Below are 25,510 nucleotides of genomic sequence, written 5' to 3' on the forward strand. Positions count from 1 at the left end.
TGGAAATTTGTTTTCATTTTCCAGGCCTGGAAAAGTCATGGAATTTTGTAAAAATGACTAAAGTCGTGGAAAAGTCACGGAATTTTACCAGACTTGCATAAAATGCATGATTTTATTCGCAACTTTAAAAGTGCGGATAGTCCAAGAAATTGCATTATTGGGTCATGGATTTTCATAATTTTCTCATGGAAAAGTCATGGAATTTATTTGTCCTTTAGGTGCAGGAGCCCTGTAAAAGTCCTTATTTTCTGATTTTTAATAGCACTGAGTTCTTAAGTATGATCTTGTTACATTTGTTTTCCCCGATATTGCATTACATGTAACTCATTGCGTGCTTATGCAGTTGCCTCAGCATATCAGCTCTGTGTATACGCTGACTTCTCCAAAAGGTCTAGAAGAGAGTGTTACTGTAAATTTGTGAGTTCCGTGACGTAGATCATAGACAAATCCAGTGATGTCACTTGGCATTCTCGACGGCTGCCTTCAGTGGCAGACAGTGCTCGGTGTTGTACTGAGCGCCTATCACCACACAGTGGCTCCCACTGTGAATGACCAGTGATAGTGTTGCCATGGTTACTGAGTTCATCACATTATGCCATAGATTTTCAAATGCAGCCGCACCCACTGTACTTCACCGGCGGTCTTTGCTTGGGTTCAGATTGCAAAATGTCAGAGGGCAAATGAAGTCATGGAGGAGATTGGACTATTCTTCACTTTCATCCAGCCCTCAAAAACCCTAATGACAAAATAATGATTGTCCCTCAAAAGACTCTCTGTCCAATGAGGTTGTGCTGAGTCTCCTAATGGAAAAGATGATGACATAATTTATCATGGCGGGCCTTTGGTTGCTTGAAGCACTACACTAATTACATCATGATTTTTGGTGCTTGGCAAAACTGGCAGTGAGTTGTGGCTGTGTGGACCGACATCACACGTGCCTCACAAAGGTCGGAACATTTTCCTGAAGGTCGTGCATTTCCTGCTAGCTGTGAAAAAGTTCCATAGACCTTTGCTCGTCTAGTTCCCTGTGCACAATGCAGATTTCTTCATACTTTATTCCTTCATGTTGGTACCAGAACATTCATTTACATTTGAAGTGAGGTGCACTATTTAAACTTTTGTGGATTTGTTGTAAAACAAATTCTGTGACTGAAACAGGCAGGAAACATTTTCTTTCCTGTTTGGTGGTACTGATGACTACTGGTGATCTTGCAATGTTTTATTCAAGAATGTAAATTGTTGGTCTCATAAAGTCAACATTGCAGTCTGGCATAATTTTCACCCTTAATTTCAGCATCGGTTTTATAAAGCACAGTTTACAGTCAATTTTTCTCAAGTATTTTGTCATCATATGTGCCCTTAACCGAAGGAAGGGTATTATGCAGGCAGTATTGTTATGGAAATATTTTTTTTTTCTCATTTACAAATGCCCAGAGTAAGTAAGCTATCAAACTGAAATGGCTGTGTACATTACAGTTTTGGGCCGAGTATGATACATGTGACAAATCACTGACGGTAAACCAGTCCCGATGGGGTCTTGTACGCCCCCGTACTCCTCCCCCCTTCCCTTCCCTTCACGGCATGCACAATCAATGTCAGCACAAACACTCTGCTAATGTAGCATTGTCGCTGGGACGTAACATGCAAGCATCGCTCAGGCCTATGCACCCCCCCTTGCAGTGTCCGATCATGCTGCGTAAATACCAGAACGTGTCCCGACATTTACCCAGCAGTCCTCGTCCGGGGTTTGGCAACGGCGTTGATTTCGGTCCCGATTGGTCCCCCCATTTAACGGCCGTTAAAGGCGGATTGACAGAAAACACAAGAGCCGCGGACAGCCGCAGGGAACCGGTGATGAGGACCGGTATGCATGGCCGGAAACAGCAAACACCATTTGGCATGATTTTGACCGGTTGAAGATGAGACCTTAATTGCCGGCAAAGCTCACCAAAATAAGGGAAAAAAAACTGCCTTGTTATGACGCTCCGCTGACAGTATCGGATGATGCATCGAACTAGATACTCTACATTCTAGCCAAACATACTCAAGACACTTTTTTTCCCCTGTTCAAGCAAAGATTGCATATGCATACATGCGCATCATGTTTATCTTTTGGGGGAAATCTGATGACCGTTTGAACCAGTTTTTTCCAGCAAGTCCTCGTTGTCTTAATTGTACTTGAGTCATAGCGTGACTGTGGATCGCAAAGACCTGCCTAGTGGGTAGCAGTGGTTTCCGCCCATCTTTAACCAACTGCAAATTCAGTCAAAAATGAAATATCTGCCAATCAAGTTCATTAATTTGTTCACTTGAAAGAAATTACGTAAAAAGAGACTTTGTAGCTCACTGAAATTGGCTGCAGGCTTTCATGTGGTATACTCGATTATAAAAAAAATACTTCCTGTTACATATTTGAGTAAAAAAAAAAATAAAAAAGTGGCCACAATAACGAGAGTGGTGTTTCATTTCAATACCTTCTTCCATTCATTTTTCCCTAAAGGTGTTTGGTGTCGTGGAGTGTTTACTAACCTTACAGATTGATAAAAATGGGATCATGTTGCCCGTAATTCATTCCATTTTGGTTACATGTTCGTGACATCCTTCATTCTCAGAAAAGATGGCAAAAATTGTGGCACCAACGAAAAGAATATGATTTTCTTGTGATTTCTAGAAAAGTGTTCAGCAAAAATGACATTGTTGTTTTTAATCAAGTGTGTGATCATCCTAACTTTTCACAGAATTTAGAAAGTTATATTACATGAGGGAAAATAGCTTTGTGTGTAAGTTTATACACTGGAACTTGCCGACATTGGAAGGCAATAAAACAGCAGTGAGAGGTACAGATAAGTGGTAAAGTTGACTCTGTTCAAACCACAAAATCCAACAGTGGCTGATAACCTTTTTGTTCTTGGGTGTTGTTGACAGGTGAAAAGAGCCAGGATAGAGAGCGAGGGAGCAAACGAGAACCACACACAATCCTCATCAAGGTAGGACGTTGGTGTTAACATTCTTTTTCAAATAATTGATGCTGGTGCTAGAGAACAAAAGGGGGAAATCTGCTCCGCCCACTATTTTCCTTGGCTCCACCCACAGTTCATCCCCCTTTTTCCCCACACACGTAGTCATTAGAGAAAATGGTCGTATTCATGGTTGTTCAAAAGTGACCTACATGTATAGAGTACTGAATGTCCTTTATTTGGTTGAACAGAGGCAAAACTTTGGAAAATGACACTTTAAATTTCAGACTGATAAATCTGAATTCTATTGTCAGTGTTCATAAGTAAGATATTTTACACCAGTTTTTCTTTCCTGTGTTGAGAATATGTGCATATTGAGGGATAGCTGGATGAAGGTTTAATTAACACTGTCAAGTTTTCTCTGCAACCTTAACTGCTACATATACATACCCCTATGGCGGTTATATTATCCCTAGGATGATTTATATATTGACTGAGGAGCAGGGCAATAGTTCATGTATATGTCCATTCTGTGGATAACAAGTTTATTTTCCTGTTAACCCTGTCAAGACAGCTTTTAACACTAAGAAGTCTTACTGTGCTTGAATGAACTCACTTAAATCAAGACTTTTTTATTTCTCATCTTGGACTATGTTGTTCAGTGCCAAAAAGGTAGTTTTTCTTCTTGCCTTCGTTTACGTGTACAAAGCCATTATGTTGTGTGTTCTTTCATTCAGAATTTAATGTTGTCTAATTTAGTAATACAGGCTGCGAAGTCTTAACAATGAACAAAAAATATTGAATTGATGTTCTGATGAATGCTTTAAACTTTATCAAAGCTGGCAATGTCCATGTGCTTTTCAATTTCATTTCCATGTACATGTAGAACACATTTCACGATGGCCATGAAAAGAGTACTCATTTAGTAAAAAATCCTCACAGCATCACTTAAACAAACACCATCCAGGGCTTGAAAAATTGCCCCCCCCTCCATCAGCCGCTGCAGAGGATGGTAGCACCTGATAAATTTATTACTGTCCCATTATAAATAATAAAGTGTGCGATTCTGCAGAGGCATACAGCAGCAGTGTTTTTGAGATGATCCCTAATGAACTTAAAGACAAAGGGATGAGTACATGTACAGTGGAACAGTCTGTATGAGTGGCTTAAGCTAGGGACCAGTGACTGCCAGTACATTCACTGGCATGGTTTGGGCAGGGGCCTGATTTTGTCTTGAAGAGTGGTTCTGGTGTTTATCTTGAGGAGTGGAGAGCAGTGTCATTAAACAGGTCATTGCCATAATTCTCCAGGATTGTCCAGTTGTGAAATTTCAGTGGTGAAAATTTGGTGTGGGAATTTGTCAAATTTTCAGAAATTGTGGTCAGAGGAGCAAATAATCAACCTATTCAATGATACAGTTTGTCACAGGCAGGTCTTGTTGACAAGCCAGAAAAAAATTTTATACCATGGATCCTGTGTAAGCCTTTCCTGGCTGAATTTTATACCAGGTAATGTGTATCACTGTTCCTTTGTTTATCTAAGTTGTTGATGGCACTTATTGCAACCCTTGTAGGTCGGTAACAGAGTGGAAATCTAACAAAGGAAACCTTGATTTTAGCTGTGTGCAGAAACAATAAGGGGATGCGTGTTTGACCAGCAATGCCTGGTGCTTGCTTTTGGCCCTCCAAGTCCCAGGCCTGGGGCAGGCAATGCAGATTGCTGGACCCTAGACCTCCCATCACTTGTCAGTGTATTGTGTGGTTAAGGTTCTGCGCAGCGGGGTATTCACATCTCTCCCTGCCTTTCTCTGTGGTAGATGGTGAGAAATCCATTGAGATGTGACCACAGAACTTGGCCCCCCATGGCTAAAAACTCCAGTCATCAGGATTATGCGGTGACACGGAGGCCGGGCTGATCCCATTGGTCCACGGCGGATTTGGAGGGTTGGCCAAAACCATTTGCCGTGGGTGAATGGTGCAGTGAATGTGCGTCTGTGGTGTACTGCCTGGCTGCTTGAAATCACTGACTGACTTGTGCACTGCTGTGGAGTGTGTATATGTTGATGGCCGGCCCCAGTAGTGATGTGAATCATTTTTGTGCTCATGAGTGGTTGAAACGTCCACGAGTTATTCACTCCCTGTCCCAGTATATCTGATTATGGCCATCAATAGTGGTGTTTAGGAGGAGCATTGCTGAGGTTTCGGCGTGTTAATGGAAGTTGTTGTCTTACATGAGGAAAGCTACCCTTACCTTTTCCCATCGAGGGAGTCTTGGAGAAGATAATCGCTGGAGTGCCTGCCTGGGATTTTGTTGTGTTTTTTTCCCCCTCTGTGGTTACTACGTCAGTGGTTTGCAGACTAGAGGGCTGGTACGAAGTGCACGTCTTTGATGGGTTGGTGAGTGTTTATTGTTTTTGGATTAATTTGGTTTTCTTTCTTCCCTCTTCTTTAGTTTCTGTCAATTTTATGACCATATCACTTTTTAGGAAAATCATGCTCCCGATTGTTGGGTAGTTATTATATTATACCCCATCCTGTGGATGAACAGTAGTGTGTGACTCTGGCTGTTTGATAATGGAAACATCTTTCAAGTTTAATGACTTTGATAATATACAGGTAGTCATTAGGAATGAGATCATGTATTTGCTGTATATTTGATCCAATGACTGTTGTTCATCATGACTATTCAGTGTTTTTGTAGCTTGTGTGTTCCATAAATGGATCATCTTCCCAAGATGGCGACGACAAAAATCATAACTCATTTTTTAGAGTATTGTCTACATTTTTTTTTGTTTTTGTTTTTTGGGGCTTCTCCTGGGGCCGGGCATTGCCATTAACAAATGCCTCAATGGAGTGTCACATGCCTTGTAACTAGAAGCCATTATTTTGTCAACATGTAGCGCACGGTTCATTTCAATCAAAGTATTCCTGATGTCTGCCAGTATATCATTTCTAAGAAATTGTTCTGCCTAAATATTCTTTCATAATTGATAAGCATAGAGGCCTGAGGTTGAAAGCCATGATATCCACATGTACACACTATGTACATGTACACCGTGTAGGAATAGGGTTGTGATATTTACTGTTTCTTACATTTAAGTTATAGATTTTGGTGATATGGTACTTCTAAAACAAAACACTGTAATGCTTAACGATAGGAAGTTTACGTTATAGAGGTTTGCCATTGCACCGTGCAAGGATGTGTCTTTCTGAGTATGTGTGGTTCTTTTCAGAATCAGACATTACTCATGAAGTTTAATTGTGACTGAAATTTTAAGACCCTACACTGGCCAAAAGCTGGAGGGGAAACAGTAATTTACTGGTCTTTGCCATTGACTTCGGGCGGGGGGATGTGGAAGAACTTGCCGGGGGATTTTTCACAGTTTCACTCGTGAGATTTCAACAGAGGATGTGAGAGATGCAGAAAAATTTCAGAGAATGACGCAGGAAATCAGAACACTGGATAATGCACCTGCATCCGGCTGGTTGTTTGTTGTTTGGGGAAACCAAAAAATCTATCCGGTAGGTCGCACACCCAGAAAGCAGAAAACAGAAAACAAAAGTTTAGTCAAAGCAGCCGCAAGAAATAGCAAACTGCTGAAATTATGTTGTGAAACAAAATTTCCATTGTGCCATCAATGGTGGCGGTCATTTCGTAGCGAGTGGAGTAGAACATGCTAAGTCAGATGAGATAAATCTGCCTACTCTTTTTGCCTTTAGAATTTTTCAAATTTTGGTAAAGATTTCTTAACCCAAAAAAGCCAGGTTTTGAGGACCATCTCACAGATAGGGATGGGGGGTATCCCCTGTGAACTTGGTTGTAACATGCCCGATCAGTTTGAAATTTAGCATACATGTAAAGATCCTCTGTATCACCACAATAACAACTTTCAATTCAATATAACGTTGGGTTTGGACGGTGTGGTAATTTGAAGTTCATGGCCTCACGTGTGTTGAGCAGAACTGTGGAGAAGGTATGGATTCTTAGCTGACCTGTTACGGAAACCGGAACATTGTGCAAGATAGCCCATGAGATGTTACTTTTCAAGGTTCAGCCCATTTAGTCACGGTGAAATCGTATTTGCAGTTTGAACTTGAAGCTTCTTCAGAATTGTAACCTGGCAAGTGAAGGCAATGAATGGTAAACAGAAGCCGTAAGTCTCTCAATTTCAAAGAGTGAAACAGGAAACTAGACGAAAATTACTCCCAATTTGGATTGAAATACGTGGTGTTTGAAAGAGAGCCTGCTTCAGTGGAAAGTTGAGTGAAATCTCGATCCATTTGAGTGAGTAATTTTTACTCAAATTCATAATTCCCTCTGTTTCGATTGGGCAGAGCAGATTTATTCACTCAAAATTCAAACAGAATGAAATGCCACTCTTAGAAAGAAGGGAGAATGCGTCCTGATAAGCGTTTGTTTTGAAGCATGTTAGAGGTATGTACGTGTAGGTGAATACTCCAATTGGAAAAATCAGATGTGTGCTTCCGTAGTTCAGATAGTTTGGGCTAAAGTCTAAGAATGTAGATTCAGTTTAAAGAGGTGACACACTATCATCCTTTGATGTGTTTTCACTGATATGAGATGAACAGTTTTTTGGAAAATAATTTTATCATTGAAAGAAAAGTTTGGAGATTGCTGCAGTGTGGAGAAAGGTTATGCAGTTACATGTAATTAGAATGGAAGTTGCCATTGTCACAAACACATGTATAGGTATTTGTCGGTTTCACTACGAGTTGACGTATAGGATATTTTTGGGATATGTACACCACAAAGTGATGTACTGTCCATAGACTTTGTGCACAAGATACGTCAGTTCGTGGTGCAGCAACTATCCACGATACGTCACTTTGTGGTGTGGCAACTATCCACGATACGTCAGTTCATGGTGCAACTGATGGTTTGTACAGTCCTGAGCTTCCATGGTAACCCATTCAAAGTATTTAATAATAATAATAATGAATTTTTTGAAAAAACGCTTTCCCCGTCAATGACATCACAAAGTGCTGTACATTAAAAATTCAGAAATTAAATGAACTTTCAAAGATTAAAACAAATACTGATAAAAACAGTTATAAAACAAAATTAAGAAATGAAAGTAACAATTAAAATTAAAACAGTTATAAAACAAGACGAAAGAATTAAAACTAACAAGAATGAGATAAATAGTCCTTTAATAAACAGGTGCATTTTCCAAAGTATCAGCAGATTGAATTGCTTAATCTGTTAACCAGTAGCTGACTTGTGGCGATTTTGTAACGAGGAACTGTTGCCTACCAGTTAGACATTTTTCTAGTAATAACTTCTGCAACTCAGCCTCCCCATCCCAAGAAACCTAAAAAATTCCTGTTTACACCAGGAAAAAGTCCCCATCTCCCTGCATCACAAAAAGAGAAACAAAGGAACACTGTACACGTTTCTTGGAGGGTATATGTTGGTCTGGTTTGTTATTTAGGCTTACACTTTGACAAGTGGCTGTTCCGTCTTTGGCCTGCTACTTTTCTTTTCTGCCAGTTTGAGTCTTTAAGATGCATGACACTTCGTGAATGTGAGCAAATAATCGGCAAATATTGTCGCATTGTTAGTTCCCCAGTCTGTGGTGCTTAATTTTTTCAAAACTGAAGCTTAAAACAATTTCCAAATGCAGAAAAAGGATTGCTATTTAAAGATTACATTCAGCACAGTTTGAGAATGTGTGAGTGTCTGTCATCGGATCTGCAAAGTATTTTTTCCGTATTGCTTGATCTGACAAGCCATGGTTACATTTGTCACTGGTTGCATTTGTCACTGAGTTAGTTGTCCTGTTTGAACTAGGACAAGATATTGTCCATGAAATATGAAAAAAAAAAATCACCCTGAAAATGTTTGATGAGATCGGTATGTTCATCAGCATAAGTGAGTTTCACAAAACAGAGTTATATTGGCACAGGTATTGTGTGTCATTCTGATCACTATAATGTACACAAATTTACATGTGCCCTACTGTACTGGTATGGAGACCGTTTGAAGTTAAGAAAAATGCAACATGTATACCTCAGGATGCTAGACGGCTATAATTCCTGCTATTATGTTTTGTAGAATTGTGATCAAATAATGTCTTGCATGCAGTGAGCACTGTGCCTTGAGAAACTTGGAAACATCCAGTACATTGTCCATTTACTGTGGACTGCGGGGATTTTAGGGGGCCTGAACTCAGTGCATGTATAGGTTGAAACGTAGGGTTAGGAAAACATGACTTGTTTTTTCTTCTTTAAAAAAATTGAGTTGCACAAACGTATGGTTACAATTACAACAAATTTTTGTGGAAATGAATCAAGACTGTATTACAGTGGCCCGAGTTGGGGCATTTTTGTTGAAATTTTAGAGGATACGTTTGGCGTCAGACATGAGCATGAATCTTTTCTGTGTTGCCTGAAATGCCATGGCTGACTTACAACATCCAGTTTGGCTGATGTGTCGGCGTTGATTTCTTGCATTGGAAGTTTTCAATATTTTCGGTTTGAAGGTGATCTGTGAGGCATTAAAATCTTCCTGTCTTATTTTCCATTTCTTCAAATATCAGCCAAACTGAAATCTCTGAAGCAAATGTAGAAGGTGCGGGCATGTATATGTACATTGATTTGCTCATTTTGTTCGACACATCTCATCTTGTTAAATATTGTCAATTTGAGATTGAAAGACTCACACCCTAAGTAGTGCAGTGGATTTTCCCGACCGATAAAAAGGACTTCAGAAGTGAGTGGTTCCGATGAAACCACATGTAATTCCCAATTTGATGGATCACGGCGGTAGGATTTGTGTGAAATTGGAAGGGGAGGCTTTTTGCTTTGGTCGGTGAAGGTTTTGGGGGACAACATTAAAGAAAGAGCCACTGAGGTTTGAAATAACTGCACCAAATCAACTTTACATGTAGTCGTGCTGGAGCCTTGTCAACCATGTTTCACGGAAGCTTGATAATAAGATACAAGTTTCAATGCCCCGATTTGTCTATTTAGAAACATTTTCTTGGTTGATATGTTGTGGTTATTTACAATTTTGCAGAAATGATAACGCAGAGAATTCCTTTCTTTTTTTTGTACGCTGTGTGCGAGGAGTTCCCTCTGGCTGCCAAGTGTTTTGAATTTTTGGGTTGTACATATGCATGTATTTACTTGGGAAACCTATTGTTTCTGCCTATCTGCTGGGTGCCAGTAAAATGAAACTTCCCCTCTCGTATCAGACAGCGTGTCACATTTCAAAACAGCAAGGAAAAGCTGCCAGTAAAAATGAAGTTTTGCCCCAGCAAGGCCAGCGTAATTCCACTGTTCTACAATGTAATTTCACTTCATGAGGGTGGGTTCAGAGGCGCTCTCTGGAAGTTGAGTTGTTTGGCGTTGCTTCTTAGAAAATTTCTCTGTTTAATTTTTGGCACTGAAAGTTTCGTTGAGATGTCCTCTTTGTGCTAAATCCCCAAACATTGGCATGCGATGTGTAGTAAGTATTTTTGAGGCCGTACTTGTAGGTGTCTGTTTGCGGCAGGATCATGACATCAAAGTTCTATCCAGACTGTGAAATTGGCTTTTTTACCCCCACTGCCATTGCTATCCCGATCCCAATGTCTGGTTCCCCATTCAGTTTAGTTGGCTGCGAAACATTCCGGTGATGTCACCAAAATTGCTCCTTTTGCTCAACCTGAACACAGTAAAAGCTCAGGAAGCAGAAGAAAGTGGAACAATTTCAGCTCTTGAGAATTTTTCAAACAAAAGATTAGTAACCTTGGTGTCAACTAGATTGGATCACACCATCAATAGTTGATTTCCCAGAATCATTTCCAGTTATTAACTATAGGGTAGGGAACCTGTTTTGCCCAGGTACATGTAGATTGCAACCTTTCTGACTTGATCAGGATTGAGGGGGGAGGCTTTTCTCTGCAGGATACCAGACCACTAGTCTCTCCAATCAAGATTTCATTTAGCATCCCTAACGTTTCTTTGGAAAGTAAGACAAAAAGGTTGCAAAATTGTCACAAATTTGGAAGTTTATCAAGGGAATTGTTAGACCCTTCATGTTATACAGCATATTTTTTTATCCCTACGGAAGAGTGTTGATCTACTTGACAACAGAGTAATGACAAATTAGCAGTGGCTTAGGTGTTCTGAAACTCAGCCTGAAGAAACAATAAAACCTAAGCTGCTGATAATTTATCACTATCGCCATTCCCTCCCCATTGTAAGAATGGATCTTTGTCAATCTGTTCTTGAATGAGGAATTTGCTCATGTAAAGCTTTTATAAAACTTGTGAATTAGGCTAGCTGTGTAATGTTAGCAAGTGTTCAACAAGTTGATTGTGTTTTTCACCAGGTAAATTTTCTAAAGTCATCCATTTGTTACGATGTTTCCTCATTTTAGCCAAGCCGTTTGCCCTCAAAACCTTTACCGGCTACTACCAGCTGTCGTAGAAAGATACACACATTTTCCTCCCCTGCCAAAATTCAATAACAATTTCTCTCCCCATTACATCACCACTCTGTAAAGTATGGACTATTTTACCTGTAACCCGAGACGGGCGCACGTTGAGCGTGTAGCAAAACAAGTTCGTATCCGCTGACAACATCCACTTACACAATATGAAAACAAACTTGTGGCGGGCGTGGTGATGGATCTCTTGGCTCGATTTCTTCTCCTCAGCCCCCCCCCCTCCCCGTGATATATTGTTGAACTTGGTAACCCAGTGTACGGTCAAGAATTTAAAAGATGTGTCAAGCAAAGCAAGAGGTTGTGGTCTTCCCGGGCTTGCCTGTATGTTGCGGGATTGGAGAAATCTGAATCAGTCTTCTGAACAAAAGATAAATGTTCCTTATACTATCATCAGGGTTGAAGCTTGGAAAAACCTTTCATTTTGTTTGTTTGGTCTTTGGTATGGTTTTTTGGTTGTTTTTTTTTCTTTGTTTGTTTTGTGTGTGTGTTACAGTATGCTTTTTGGAGTCTGCAGTGGTGGACCTCACCAATGAAATCACATGACCAATCGTTTCTGGCCAAAGAATCGATTCCTATTTTACAAACACAGACACAGTGTAGCTGCTACACAGTACTTGTAATTCCAAGGTTCCTCGTGGGTGTGTAGTGATTTTGCACTCAGATCAGGTCACATTCGTGTTTTTCCTTTCCCTTAATTTTCACCCTCCCAGATCCTTTAAAATCCACCAGGAAGATTTGTTGGATTTAACATGATTGTAGGAAGGTACATACAATGTACATGTAGAGCCCAGCCACCATTTCTTTTCATGAGGGCCAGTGGTGCTCCTTGAGAATTAAAATGCACATACCATGTACAAGGTTGTTGGTTACTAGGGTGACCTGATCCCACAAATGGGTCTTAAAGGCAATTTTCTTCAATGGGTTTCGGATGTAAAGGAGTTTTATCGGACTGTCAGTTTGCAGTCCTTATGTACATGTAAATGGACATTACTCAGGTTCTTGTTGATTTATGTCATACAGTAGTCTTTGTAAGATCTTTAACTCAAGATTGGCTCTGGTGCCTTCCAACTCTATTAGGTTTGGTTACTTTTTTGAGGATTTTGTAGGATTTGAGAATGGTTTCGAACCAAACAAATTGCTAGGCTTAGAATAACAGGATGCCCCCCTGTGTTTGACCTTCCCAGGTCTATGGAAATTCAGCAGTTGGCGAGCCCGCACAGCCAGGTATCCAGCGCTAACGGCAACTCACCACAGCATGACAACTCCACCGACAGCAACTGCTCTGTAACAACCAATGGAACAGAAGGTGAGTGGCCAGCCCTTTGTTTTTCAGTGGGGAGATCATGAGACCCGACCTGTCATTGGACAGAAATCATGATCATTGGTAATTTCTATTCACAGGGCTGAAAACGGATGAAATTACATAAACATGATTCATGTTCACCAGTTACTGTAAGCCCTGCATACTGTGCATTCTTATGCAGGTGTCATACATGAGAATATTTTCGCAAACTTCTAAAAACCACTGGTGCGGCATCGAAAAATTGCGGGCGTTTTTCATTTTAATTTTTAATTTAATTTATTTCAGAAGTCATGGTTCATTTCTCTCTCTAGTAAGTTTCATTGTTCATCCTAGATATAAAATGAAATTGATTCTTGAGATGAATGAAATGTTATGAATGCATCCAAGAGCCAACCGATAAATTTATTGATTTGGCTTATTAGATTTATTGCTAAGGCATGAATATTTGAAATATAATATGCCAGGACAGACGTTTCTTCAGTAATTAGCTTTCTCTTAATTGTGGAGATATCAAGAGTTGTGAAAAAAGGTAGAAATGTGATGAGAAGGCCTTAATGAAAATTTACGTCAATGTGTTTAAAAAAACACATACCAGCTGTTGTGTTTTTAAACAGTCATGCAGAACATTATGTGCACAGAAATCCATTATTAGGTCTGCATAATGTGTGTTTGTAAGAGGAACATATAAGCTTTGATAACCTGACTTTTTAAGGGTAAAACCAGGGGCCAATTTCATAGAGCTGCTTAAGTGTGAAAAAACCTTGCTTGACAAATCAGGTTACTGGGCAAAACTCCATGTGATCTGTATTGTTTTGGGATGGTATTAACGTGTCTTTTGGTTAGCCTGACAATCACATAGAGTTTGAGCTGGTAACCTTTGTTTTTTTCAAACAAGGTTTTTTGCGCTTAAGCAAATTTTGTGCTTTAGCAGCTCTGTGAAATTGGCCACGCCCGACTATAGCTTTAAACGAGGAGGGAAAGGAAATCACCTACATGTAGCTCATGGTCCTAGCAATCATCTCCACTCACTTTAATCGTCATAATACGAGGCCCGATTATGTACCGATACGTAGGCGCGTGTCGTCGTCCAAGGTAATTGCACTTCGTACGATAGCAATTTCGGAAACTTTCCTGCTTTCAAAATGATCACTAAATCTTGATCTTACCTCCGGCAATGAAAAAAAAAGAAAAAAAACTGCCATTCTCCTGGAGTAAAAAAAAGACCAATTTCACCATCGAGTTGCTCGCCGATCTTGCTTTTTTTTTTTTTTTTTTTTTTTAACTGTCCTCTTCTTGTTAATCCAATTCATTGTAACTGTTAATATTGCTAAGAGGGTGTCTTGGCTGATTTCCCACGGGGGTTGGGCCGTGTGTTTTTTTTTCCTCTCATTGGATGTGGCCGGCTGTAGTATTTTTTGCAGGCTTTTGATTAGTCAGAGGCCCAGCAATTTAATTTGATTACAGGTTTTTATGCCGAGAATTAATTAATTTGAATACACTGCTGATTTGTGCCATGTCATAACCATCAGATGTACCTTGAAAAAGTGCAGATAGCACTGAGTCCATGGTGAAAAACAAGATGGATTGATGCATTTTGCATCCTTTAGCAATTGAAAAAGACAAAAAAGGAGCTCCAGAAGAATACGCCAGTTACTCATACGGAGAATTCACATCCAAAGCCATGGATACCGAGAATTCACATCCAAAGTCATGGATACCGAGAATTCACATCCAAAGTCATGGATACCGAGAATTCACATTCAAAGTCATGGATACCGAGAATTCACATCCAAAGTCATGGATACCGAGAATTCACATTCAAAGTCATGGATACCGAGAATTCACATCCAAAGCCATGGATACCGAGAATTCACATCCAAAGCCATGGATACCGAGAATTCACATCCAAAGTCATAGAGACCGAGAATTCACATCCAAAGCCATGATTACCGAGAATTCACATCCAAAGTCATAGATACCGAGAATTCACATCCAAAGTCATGGATACCGAGAATTCACATCCAAAGTCATAGATACCGAGAATTCACATCCAAAGCCATGGATACCGAGAATTCACATTCAAAGTCATGGATACCGAGAATTCACATCCAAAGTCATAGATACCGAGAATTCACATCCAAAGTCATGGATACCGAGAATTCACATCCAAAGTCATGGATACCGAGAATTCACATCCAAAGTCATGGATACCGAGAATTCACATCCAGAGTCATGGATACCGAGAATTCACATCCGAAGTCATGGATACCGAGAATTCACATCCAAAGTCATAGATACCGAGAATTCACATTCAAAGTCATGTTTTCCATAAGGTTTCCGTTTTGAAGTTAGATATTGTTTCATTAATGTGCTTGTTATTTTCAGTAAACCATTCAAAGAATGTTACATTTATCTGGAGAATTATGTCAGTGAAATTGTCCCTTTTTTCTTGTTCCTTGTCTCCCAGGTAACCATGTCTCTATGGCAACAACAGCAGAAACTAGTGTGTTGACAAGTACAGAGAGTTGGAATTCAGTTCACTCAGCAGCCTCAAGTAAGATAAATTTTTGTTTCCTTCCACGTTTTGCACATTTTTTCACAGCGCTATCTCTGCACTCGTAGCTCAAGGAACTGTGTGACCCTGTTTTCTGTGACCAAACTCTGGGTGTTGGGTGTCCATCTCAGATCTTAACCCTGTGGTGGCTGCAACAAGCCAGAAGTTGCACCATTTGTAATTAGGTCATTCCATGAGGTTGGGGCACAATTTGTGAAGATGTCAACTATTACATGGGTTCCGTAAAAATGAACCCTTATTTCCCTGCATGTAGATTCCAAATCGACATTGTTATATGTCTTGCAAGGCTGAATACAGAGGTGTGTGTTATTTTTACATAGTAAATGACCTACTCGACAGGTCGTGACAGGTGGTAAAAGTTTTGATGTAACAAGGACACCGTCACAAATTGTGCCCCAACCTCATGGAATGACCCAATTACATTACTGGATGTATTGATCATTGTCAGCTATTAAGCAGACAGTTGTGAACATTGAATCACTTCCAGTGTAGAATAAATATGAGTAATGAGAGACTTTCATGTTGGTGGCAGCAGAGGTACCGGTCCTCTTTCACAGTATTGCATATGCTCAGAACTGTGCACGCATGCTCAAAACAACTCGCGCATGCTCAGAACTGCTACAAAGGACTGGCATGTTTGAGATCACCAAGCGTCTCTAAGGCTGCATCCGAATCTGTTGTCTAGAGCTAGGTCTAAGTCTTCACTCCATTGAAAGTACGTGGAGACGCGCAGACAATAGACCTAGGTGTAGCTCTGGAAGCCTGTTTCGGACACGGCCTAAGTTTCCCATTCCATCTTCCCTGTGCTGACTTGTATAAAATTTGAATATCGGAGAACACTGTAGTCACAGCACTGAATTCAGTCGAGAAGCACGTTTTTGCTTCTCCAAGGACGGTTTGTCCAAAGGAAACGCATGAAGTTTAAGTCGTCATTAAGGGTTTTGCAACTTGCATCTCTTGGCGAAATCCTGTTTGAGTTCTGTGCACATTGCTTTATGTTGCTGGGTTTGTTTTTGCTGATGGATTTTGCTGCTTCATATTTTCTCGCCGCATGCCAAGCTGCCGCCTCCATCACGTGTCAAATTCTTCCTAAAATGAAGCTAAAGCAGTCACATTTTGTATTGATCCCTTTTGATACATCAGAAGTGGTAAGGATAGGAAAACAGAGTTGAGCTTGTTCCTCATATCATGTAATATCCTTAAGCTTGGTACAGTTTTTCTGCTGCAGACAATTATTTGTGATGATTTGTATGAAGCAAGGAATACTGTGCAGTTGTACCCAGACGTCAGAAAATAACCTGGAATGGCCATTCATATACAAAGGGGGGGGAGACAGTTGAAGGCCCTGGGTACATGGGAGTACCAGTATATCACCCTATTCATTCCATCTAAAGAAAAAAAACCAGCCCCTATAAAGAGTCTGTTTTAATGTATCCACACCATCTGGGGTACGTGTGCATGTATGGACCTGATCAGTCATCACTCACACCGGTATGCCCATCTGGTTGACAACTAAAACTCAGCCTGTGAGAGGGCGTGCATGTGAAACCGGACAAGGATAGGAAAATCCAGGGATGGAAGAGGAGGTTGTTCAGTTGCCATGGTAACTTTGGGCCGGCCATGAAGGCAGTTCTTTCATTCGTTCAAGGCGTAGAAATTCCATATCACTCACCTACCTGTACGTACATGTACGTGTAGCTGTATGTATCCTTTCAAATCCACCTGGGGATTTGAAGGATTTTGGAGGATGGAAGAAGGTAGAGTCAAGCAACTGTTCTTTACTTGGTCTTGGTGACCCTCCACCAGACGTGTAGTTGAGACCTCCTAAGACGTCACAAGACCTTACAAGACCAACGCCGGACCTTTAGTCTCAATTCAAGTCCCAAGCAATTCAAACCAACCGCAACAAAACAAAGGGTTTCCTTTGTCATTGTCCACCAGGTTCCTTGTGAGTGGTCTTGTGATAATCTCAGCTACAATGCTGCCCTCAACATTGGGCAAATGTTTTTTTTCTTCGTATATATGATGAAAGTGCAGTGATTATGTAGGAAGGCGTCATTTACATGTACTTACTGAAAGCGTAAAAGCCCATAAAGAATCCCAATTCCCTCCCCCCCCAAGAATTTCATTTTGGGTCTGCCCTTGCCTCTTGAAATCACTTATCAAATGTACCCTTGGTTCCCCATTCATGTACATGTACAAGTGGAGTACTGTACTTTGCATGGCTCAGGACATTTTTCCTACATTGATACATGTATCGCCAGCATGTTATCTGCACCAACCCTGCTTGCCTCCAGCAAGATCCCACAGCAAATTGTCCTATTGTCTCTGTTGGATTCAGCATACACATGTACAGACTTATTGGATGTTGTAGGAACCAGGAACTACATGGTGTATGGATTGGTACTCATTTGTTCCTTCTTGGTGTCTGTTATACATGTCCATGTGTTTTTAGGGTGATTAGATTAGACTGGCTGACTGTTACCTTTTTATGAGCTCTTGGTACATGTATGCCAGGCTGTTATCAGCTCAAATGGGACACTTTTTAACCTTAGTTCTTAACCCAGTAAGTGAATCCAAGTGCTTCACGAGTGTACCCGACCCAGCTGTGCCCTTTAACATTGTATCCTATTCCTACATGTAGTATTCCAATGTCGTATTTCATGCCCAAATTATTCAAAAATTATGTCTTCATGAAAGGAATATGACATTCATTTGAGTGTTCTGTGACATTCTCAGTATTGGCCAAAGTGTTACTCAGTTCATTTTTGTTGAACACTGTGACCTAAATTGAAATCAAAACTTGGCATTGCTGAATATTTTGTGCTTTTCTTGAGTGTTTTCTGTACTTACCCTGGAAAAGCTTGGCTCTTTGTTTATGTTGCGCTATCCTTTTCCTTCTTTTTTTTTTCTGAGTTCATTTTTTTTTCTTTATCTCTTCTCGTTTCTCGTCTCTCTCTCTCTCGTAGTCAAGTCCGAACCGCTCAGTAATAGTGACCCGTCCACGCCAACCGTGATACAGGATGGTGGCTATGGCGTAAACGCCCCACTCGATGAGCTAGCAGGTGAGCGGGTCTGTCTCTAGATCTGCTGTTATCACCTCCCTCCCGCATAGCGCCCTCTCTTGAGCTACTCTGGCAGGCACCTTGCTCAAAGAGTTGTCCGTACTCTGCTCAACAGTCGTGCCGAATGAAAAGACACTGCTGTCATGAGTTGAAAAATGTTGTTTTAGCCACCTAATGGTTGAGACTGATGTACATGTATATTAAACGTCCTTTTATTCCAATTTAGTCAATTTACAGAGCTATTGTTTAAACATGCACAAACTGTGCCAACACCGACATTCATGTACCGGTACGGTCACATGCAACCAGGAAATGGTGAATAGTGGTAACAGAGTGTAACGCAACCCTGGTGATTTTGATCTGTTACAATGTATTCAAGTCACCTTGTGACTGTGTACATGCTGATCAGCATCTCAAAAGTTGACCTTTACGGAGTGGAAAGAGAAACTCCCCTGAAAATCAGCATTTCTTGTTCTCAGCATTGTGGCCCGCGCAAGTCACTGTTTTCGTCGGCTTCAAGAGAGGGCATCCACCCGCAAATGAGTGTAGTGTTGTCCAAAGTTTCCTGACAAACCTGCACTTTAGATATGAAGTGGTCAGCATCTTGGGGTGTAACCATTATGGAAAAAGGGGAACCAAAAAAGACTCACGGTAGCAAACATTTATGAAAGTTGGTTAAAAATTTGATGACCCCTTTTCCCCATCACGTCATTCCCAACCCGTTCTATCCATGACAGTGGTGCCAAAAATTACTTTTCTTAATCTTTCCTTATTTAAAGGAAGGACCCTTTGTACAGAAATCTACCAGACTTCATTCTGTTTACATTTTCTGTTGCCTGCTATTCAATCCCCCAGTCATCAGATGTCATTTTTTACATTTTTTTTTTAATTTGGCAAGCTTGTTTCATGATTTACTTCCTGGCTTTTTTGTTTTGTTTGTTTGTTTTATTTTCCACACAAACCACAAAGAGATGAAGTTTTGCTTAGCTGTCTGGCCTACCCTGTTTTCCCTCGCATTCATTTGTTGTAAAGTGTTGTGTGAGGAATGTGACTCGTACAAAGAACTTTGTCTGGCTTTTCTGCAGCGGCTAGCCAGTCAATTTCATGCTCATTTCTGTCAGCTTTCAATTGAGTGCTTTGGTATTTTTGCAGGGTAGGGGTATGGAACTGAGAATTGTTCATTTAAAAAGTTTTGATTCTCAGTGAATCAAAGTGGAAAAGTCAATCCTCTGTTTGCACGGCGTGGGTCACAAGAACACCAGTACATCAACAAAAAATCGCTCTTCAGCCTTACCTGCTGTTTCCAAGAGGCTTTCGTTTGACAGAAAATTTGTAAAAAAATGATACATTACCTCTTCAAGTCATTGTTCTTGGTATTAACATACAGATCTACTGGTACATGTATATTGCCTTGCTGTGTGTGAAGAATTAATCAAACCAAATAATTAGTTTGGCATGAGTGGAAAGTAGACACCATATGCATTTAGACAAAAATCTTTAATCCGTTGGCCAGCGTGTTCCATTTTTCTGATAAAACTGTGGGCGAATTTTAAGTTAGGATTGAGTCACCAACAATTGCTTGAATGTCTCTCTCATGTTTGTGCTTGCTTTTAGGGTCAAATTCAGGGGTCGGGGGTCAGAGTTCACTGGATATGAATCTTCGGCAGCCGAAGTCAGAGTTTCCGTCGCAGTATTACCCAAGGTAAGATTAGATCCTTATTTTTGAATTATTTTTCTGGAAAGAAGTTATCATACACATATCTGAAATCTTCACAGGCTTTCGCTTTACTCTTTTAAAACCTTGTGTGTAAAGGTTTGGGGGACTCTTGCAACCTTATTAAATTTGATTAAAACAAATCCCTCCCCCACAAAAAAAAAACATTTCTGCGATCAAAACGTTAGGCTTAAAAACAAATCTTTACCATTGAACATCAAAATGCTAGATACATTACACGTTGAATTTCCATGTTATTGATGAGGTATTGTAGCATTGAACAAACTATGGATTTTCTTTGTATGTGAAAGGCATATTTCAACAACAGCACACTGCATTGTAATAGGCCTATAAGAGAATTATAAGGATTGCAATCCAGCAATGTTGTCCTAAGCTTGTACATCCCCCTCCCTGCTCATTCCCCCCACCCCATTCGTCTCCCAGTGTTCCAGTCTCTTTTCTCCTCATTTGATACATGTAGTATTGAAGAAGACATGGAGTCATTTGTTGTGCCATTTAAGTGTCCGGTGGGCGGGCCCTACAACATACCAGTATAAGTGCAGGATGTCACTTAGCAACTTTGGCATGGTTGTTGATGTTGTCGGTAGCTTGAGGTGATGTGGCATAAAACTTAATTTAATAGTTTGGAGTTCCCCTCCTCCAGCTTCTGTCCAAGATTTCTGGCAAAATTTGAAGCCCCATTCTTGTAATAATTCTGTCATCAAACAGCGTGTGATGCATTCTCCAAATGGAGTCAATGCTTTCATGAAGTTGACCTGCTGCAGGATTGGACTGACCCAATCCTTGGGTGCCTTTGGAAATGTGGGAACATTTTTTTAGACTGGCCACCCTCTCTTCCAGAGATCTTGGGAAAGTGGTGTTGCCTGCATGCAGCCACCTTACTAGTACATGAACATGTACATTGTAGTTCATACCTGCCAACCTGTCCTACTCCTTCCTGAGGTCAGGTATCACCACATAATAGATTAGAATTTTAAATGAACTGGGGGCACATTTTGATACCTTTTAATCTATTGTGTGGTATTGCCTGACCTCAGGAAGGAGTAGACAGGTTGGCAGGTCTGTTAATTAGTACCTGTTGGTGTGGGGGAAGATCATGCATGACATGTGGCAGTGTCCAGCAGTTTTACTCTTGGCCAAAAATTTCCTTTGGAGGGGGAGAGCCCAGTTTGCCCCAAATCTCCCTGGCTAGGCTGGAGCACATGGGTAGCATCTGAGACTTTGGGACGATACGCACAGTTTGAACGCTGAGAAATGTGGTTTTGCTCATGTTCCGTCGTGATTGTTAGCATCATTTTTGACTTGGAAATGTTTGGTAACTGGCCTCTCTACTTGATGAAATACCTCTGCCAGGGCTAGGAACCAAGGTCTTTGCAAAAAAAGTCTCCTCAACTAAATTTTACCTCCAGAGATGGATGTACCAACATCATTTGTTGTGATTTTTTTTAAGCGTAACCATGGGTAAACCACCTACTTCATGTGTGTTGCTCTGTGTCAAACTTGCATTCAGAATGGTTTGTGTTTAATATGTACATTTGAAAAACCTTTGTTTTGTTTTTTTTTTTGCAAGTTTGTCTTCGAGTCATGGAAGAATTCTTCAGTTTGCCGTGAATCATTTATCTACCCTCCCCTCTTTTTTACTGTCATATCCCCCCTCCTTCCCTGTCCAACAGTCACACAACTCGGCCATTGAACTCTCTGAATCTCTCATTCTAGCCAAGTTGTACAAATAAACAGAACTCTAAAAGAGAAATTCTGCACAATGTTCACAACTACCCTAGTCAGAGGAGCAGAGAAGAGGGGTTGATTTTTAAATTTTTTTTTTGAGGGTTATGCACAGACTGCTTGTTCCACTTCCACCTTCTACATCATAAAATTTGATAAGTCAACTATAAAACATAACTGCTTGGGATATCATCTGCCGTTGCATTGGTTTGGCATAGACGGCATGCAAAGTTGGCAAAGCCTCTGGGTTCTACACTTTGGGCGTTGCGTTTGGTGAAATTCATATATATTCATATCCATGCTCAAATGTCGCGCAAATAATTTAATTAGTGCTTGGAAGCCGCCAAAGCTATTAAAATAGAGAGGGTTCGAGCGGTTCCGCCACAGGTGGGTTTCTCACCGTATCATTTGATACAAGACTGCCTGAACCAGCTAGGCGTGACTTGTGCGATGCCGTACCAAACAAACTTTTCCGACTTTGTCGTCCGTGACTCCTGTCTCGCCACCAGTTGGATGTGCAACATGTAACCGTAGCTGCGATGGCGTTTCAACTGGATAGTCAATGGGCTTTGAATAACAGTAATTCTACCACTGACGAGATGTAAACGTGGCGTTTGATTGGCCTCTTGTCAGTCGGCTTTCGAATGTTAATTGAAATGCAGAGGGCTCGGCTTGGTTTCATATTCTCTGCTGGTGTCTCACATCACACAGTTACATCTGCTTGCCTAAAAAGAAAATATTCACAAGTCCAGGGAGGTGCCAGTCCGGAGTTTGGTATAAGTATCGTTGGTTGGATATCCCGATCTCCCGATTCTAGCACAATGCTTAGCACCAGCGATATCGGATGGGATGTGGGGTAAGTTATACCGACTTCTGTGACACATTATCTTTCCTCTTGTTTTGAGTTTCTGGCCTCGATGCAATGAAACACATGTTGGTGGAGGCACATTGCTGGGAGTTTTTAGGATTTAGGTTACAGAACTGTATAAAATGATTACAGACAACACTGGGAAATCCTGCATCAGTTTTGCAGGTCATTGTGAGATATTATGCCATGTTGAAATCAATATTTAGAGCCCTAGCATGGTGACTAACTCCCCTTCCTCGTGACCGGCTTAAACAAGTGCTCATTTGCTAGGCTAAGTTTGAACAAGATTTGTTGAAAAAAAGTTGCTAGTGTCACCGACAGCCTTGAAAGCTTTGGACAGCTGGAGATGATACAGGGGTGACTTACGTGTACATGAGTGTGTGGTTCTGTGACATCTTAGTCAACATCTTTCTATACAATTTATGACACTTTCAAACCCTCCAAATAAATAGACAAATAAGGACTGACTCAAGATTCACTCCAAAAGTTCTTTTGTTTTTGCCGACATAAGGATTGATACATACATATATCGACAAACTCCATTTTGGATGACTCAACTTCTTCATATTCATGAGGAATCAATACTCTGATTGCTAAAACATGCGACTTGTATGCAATTGGGCTGCTTTTGCAGACATGAATACCTGTTTGTTATTTATCGCAATTGTTGTCATTGGAGCTAAGTGGATGCTGGCAATTATGGGTTGTTTCACTCCTTTCATTTTTTTTCCTGGGCTGCTGCGAACGAAGATATACACTTGCGAAATCGTGTCTACATTGGATTGTGTTCACCATTCACAAGGAGCTGTGGTGTGAAGTTGGAATTGCCAAGTGTAAAGGGGATCAGTTTTTATGCAGACCGTCTTGCTGAAATATGATGTTGGAACTTTTGCATTTTGAGCTGTGTTTGAAGCATCCTTGCTCCCAGTCTGCCATGAAGATGAAGACATCACAGCATGGTGTAGCAAGGCAAAGCTTTCACTGAGAGGCCATTTGACACATCAAACAGTGCTCCTTCTGGTTCCCCTCCTGGGTAGTTTTCTGGCATTGTTTTCAAGGGTCGCCGACATCGATGTTGAAAAGTGGCCTGGTTGACGCAAACACTTGTTATAGTTCTGTGAGCTGGTCTTATTTGGAAAAACACGGAAGTGTTTGCACATGTAGCATTGGAATGAATGAAGCAATTTGTGGTTTGGGGAGCTGTTGAAATCGGCCATCACAGCTTGGCCAGTTCCTAAGGTCCTTTTCCAGATACTTTTAAATCCCAGTTCTAAATGGGGTGAGTATCTTCAACTTTGTAATCTTCTCTTTCAATACCGGCCCACTTCCTCTGCTTTTAAAAATGTTGTGCCTCCCTCCCCCAAACATTCCCCGTTGACAGATCTAAGGCAGTATAGCACAAATTACAATAAAAATTCAATAATTGTATTTCCTCACAGCCAAGCCTACCCGCATATACTGCCCACGCCATCGGCCCAGGGCAGCAACTACCAGGCCTCTCAGCAGTCCACCTTCGGTGTACAGAACTCTAGCTATCCATACGCTGGCCAGTCCAGTCAAACGCCGTATGGTCTAGCCCAGGCTATGTCTTACGGTAAGTGCAGTCCCTGATTCTCAGTATTTCTGATGTTGTGGGATAAAGTTGTCCAGTACGTGGACGGTTGTTGGAATAGCAGTTGAATCAAGGTTTTATAGGCATTGATGTAGTACATGTAGAATTTCAGTTTTGTAATTTTGTGATTAAAATGAAGATGCTTCCAGATCCCCAAGTGTAGGATTCAGATTAAAGCTAAGCTTTATGTGTATCTATTGAAGATTTGAAGAAAAAAAGAAAGCACAAACAGATATTTTGAGTGAGTTTAATTTGTAATGTGAAGATATCTCAAGCAAAACATGTGATGCAGGGTTGTTTGGACCACTGCTTTGAATGAATGAATTAGGGTGGTACATGTAGCGGGGTTTTTTTGATGGGCAGAGCTGAAAGTGACATTGGCAAAGGATGAACTTGAAGAAGTTTCTATGTGAAAACCCATCGTGTCTTACACCTCTTTGAATATATCATGTGAAAACTCAGCATTTTATCAGTCAGTCCTGCAGCATCATACATGTATGTGTTCATGCATGTTCCTCATATTTGGAAACAATTCTTACAAAACTTTCTAGCAGTTCCCTAGACAATAATATTTGTGAAGATTTTGAAATTCATCTTCTAAATATAGCTGTCAGTGATCGTAATCTCATAGATTTTAAAAACTGGTTTCCACCATGACCCTTTTCCCAAATAAACTCTGTCTATAACCTTTGAATTTTAAGTGAATCTCAGATACTTACCAGAACTGTAATTTTATTGTAAGCGAGGGCAAGGTACCAATTATCAGTGACCATATGCCTCATATCCTTGATAATGCTGATTGACCCTAGAAAATAGAGGTCAGAAACAGAGGTTAGAGGTCAAATTCTGGGTGAATCTAGGTCACAGATATCTCACCTGAACTCAAGTGAAAATGATTATGCTTGAAAAATTTCCCCAATGCCCCCAAGAATTGACTTTTTGAGACCATTAGTACAGTTCTTTTGAAGTAGTGGAGAAGACGTTTGGACTGGTGTTACTGTTGAACCCTGCTTGACGTATTTGAAAATTTGAGCAATAGGTGGTTTTTATTTAGCCACGCACTGTCATTTCTTTCAGGTCACAACAGTCCACAAAACAGGTGCATTCAGCGAAACAAGAAAGGAGATATTTTTCCTCTTCTTTTCCCCCCCAAAAAACCCTTTTAGTGAAAAACAAAAAGAGAAAAGCCCTGTTCACCATGTTGCAGAGGTGAAAT

General features: G+C 40.6%; 1 protein-coding gene across 4 annotated transcripts in view; it reads left to right on the top strand.

Moving 5' to 3' along the window:
* Positions 1-25,510, top strand: part of LOC110978722 (protein phosphatase EYA1-like) — a 136,450-nt gene that overhangs the window by 60,430 nt on the left and 50,510 nt on the right. For all 4 annotated transcript variants that reach the window (XM_087148464.1, XM_087148465.1, XM_087148463.1 and 1 more), the window contains exons 2-7: positions 2,926-2,987; positions 12,596-12,717; positions 15,182-15,268; positions 18,259-18,354; positions 19,969-20,056; positions 24,122-24,276. In XM_087148464.1, the coding sequence (XP_087004590.1) occupies positions 2,926-2,987; positions 12,596-12,717; positions 15,182-15,268; positions 18,259-18,354; positions 19,969-20,056; positions 24,122-24,276 (610 nt within the window). The remainder of the gene's footprint in view (positions 1-2,925; positions 2,988-12,595; positions 12,718-15,181; positions 15,269-18,258; positions 18,355-19,968; positions 20,057-24,121; positions 24,277-25,510) is intronic.

The sequence above is a fragment of the Acanthaster planci genome, linkage group LG18 (genome assembly GCF_054643075.1).
Source record: "Acanthaster planci isolate LZ-2023a linkage group LG18, COTS_SCS, whole genome shotgun sequence".
Lineage (NCBI taxonomy): Eukaryota > Metazoa > Echinodermata > Asteroidea > Valvatida > Acanthasteridae > Acanthaster > Acanthaster planci.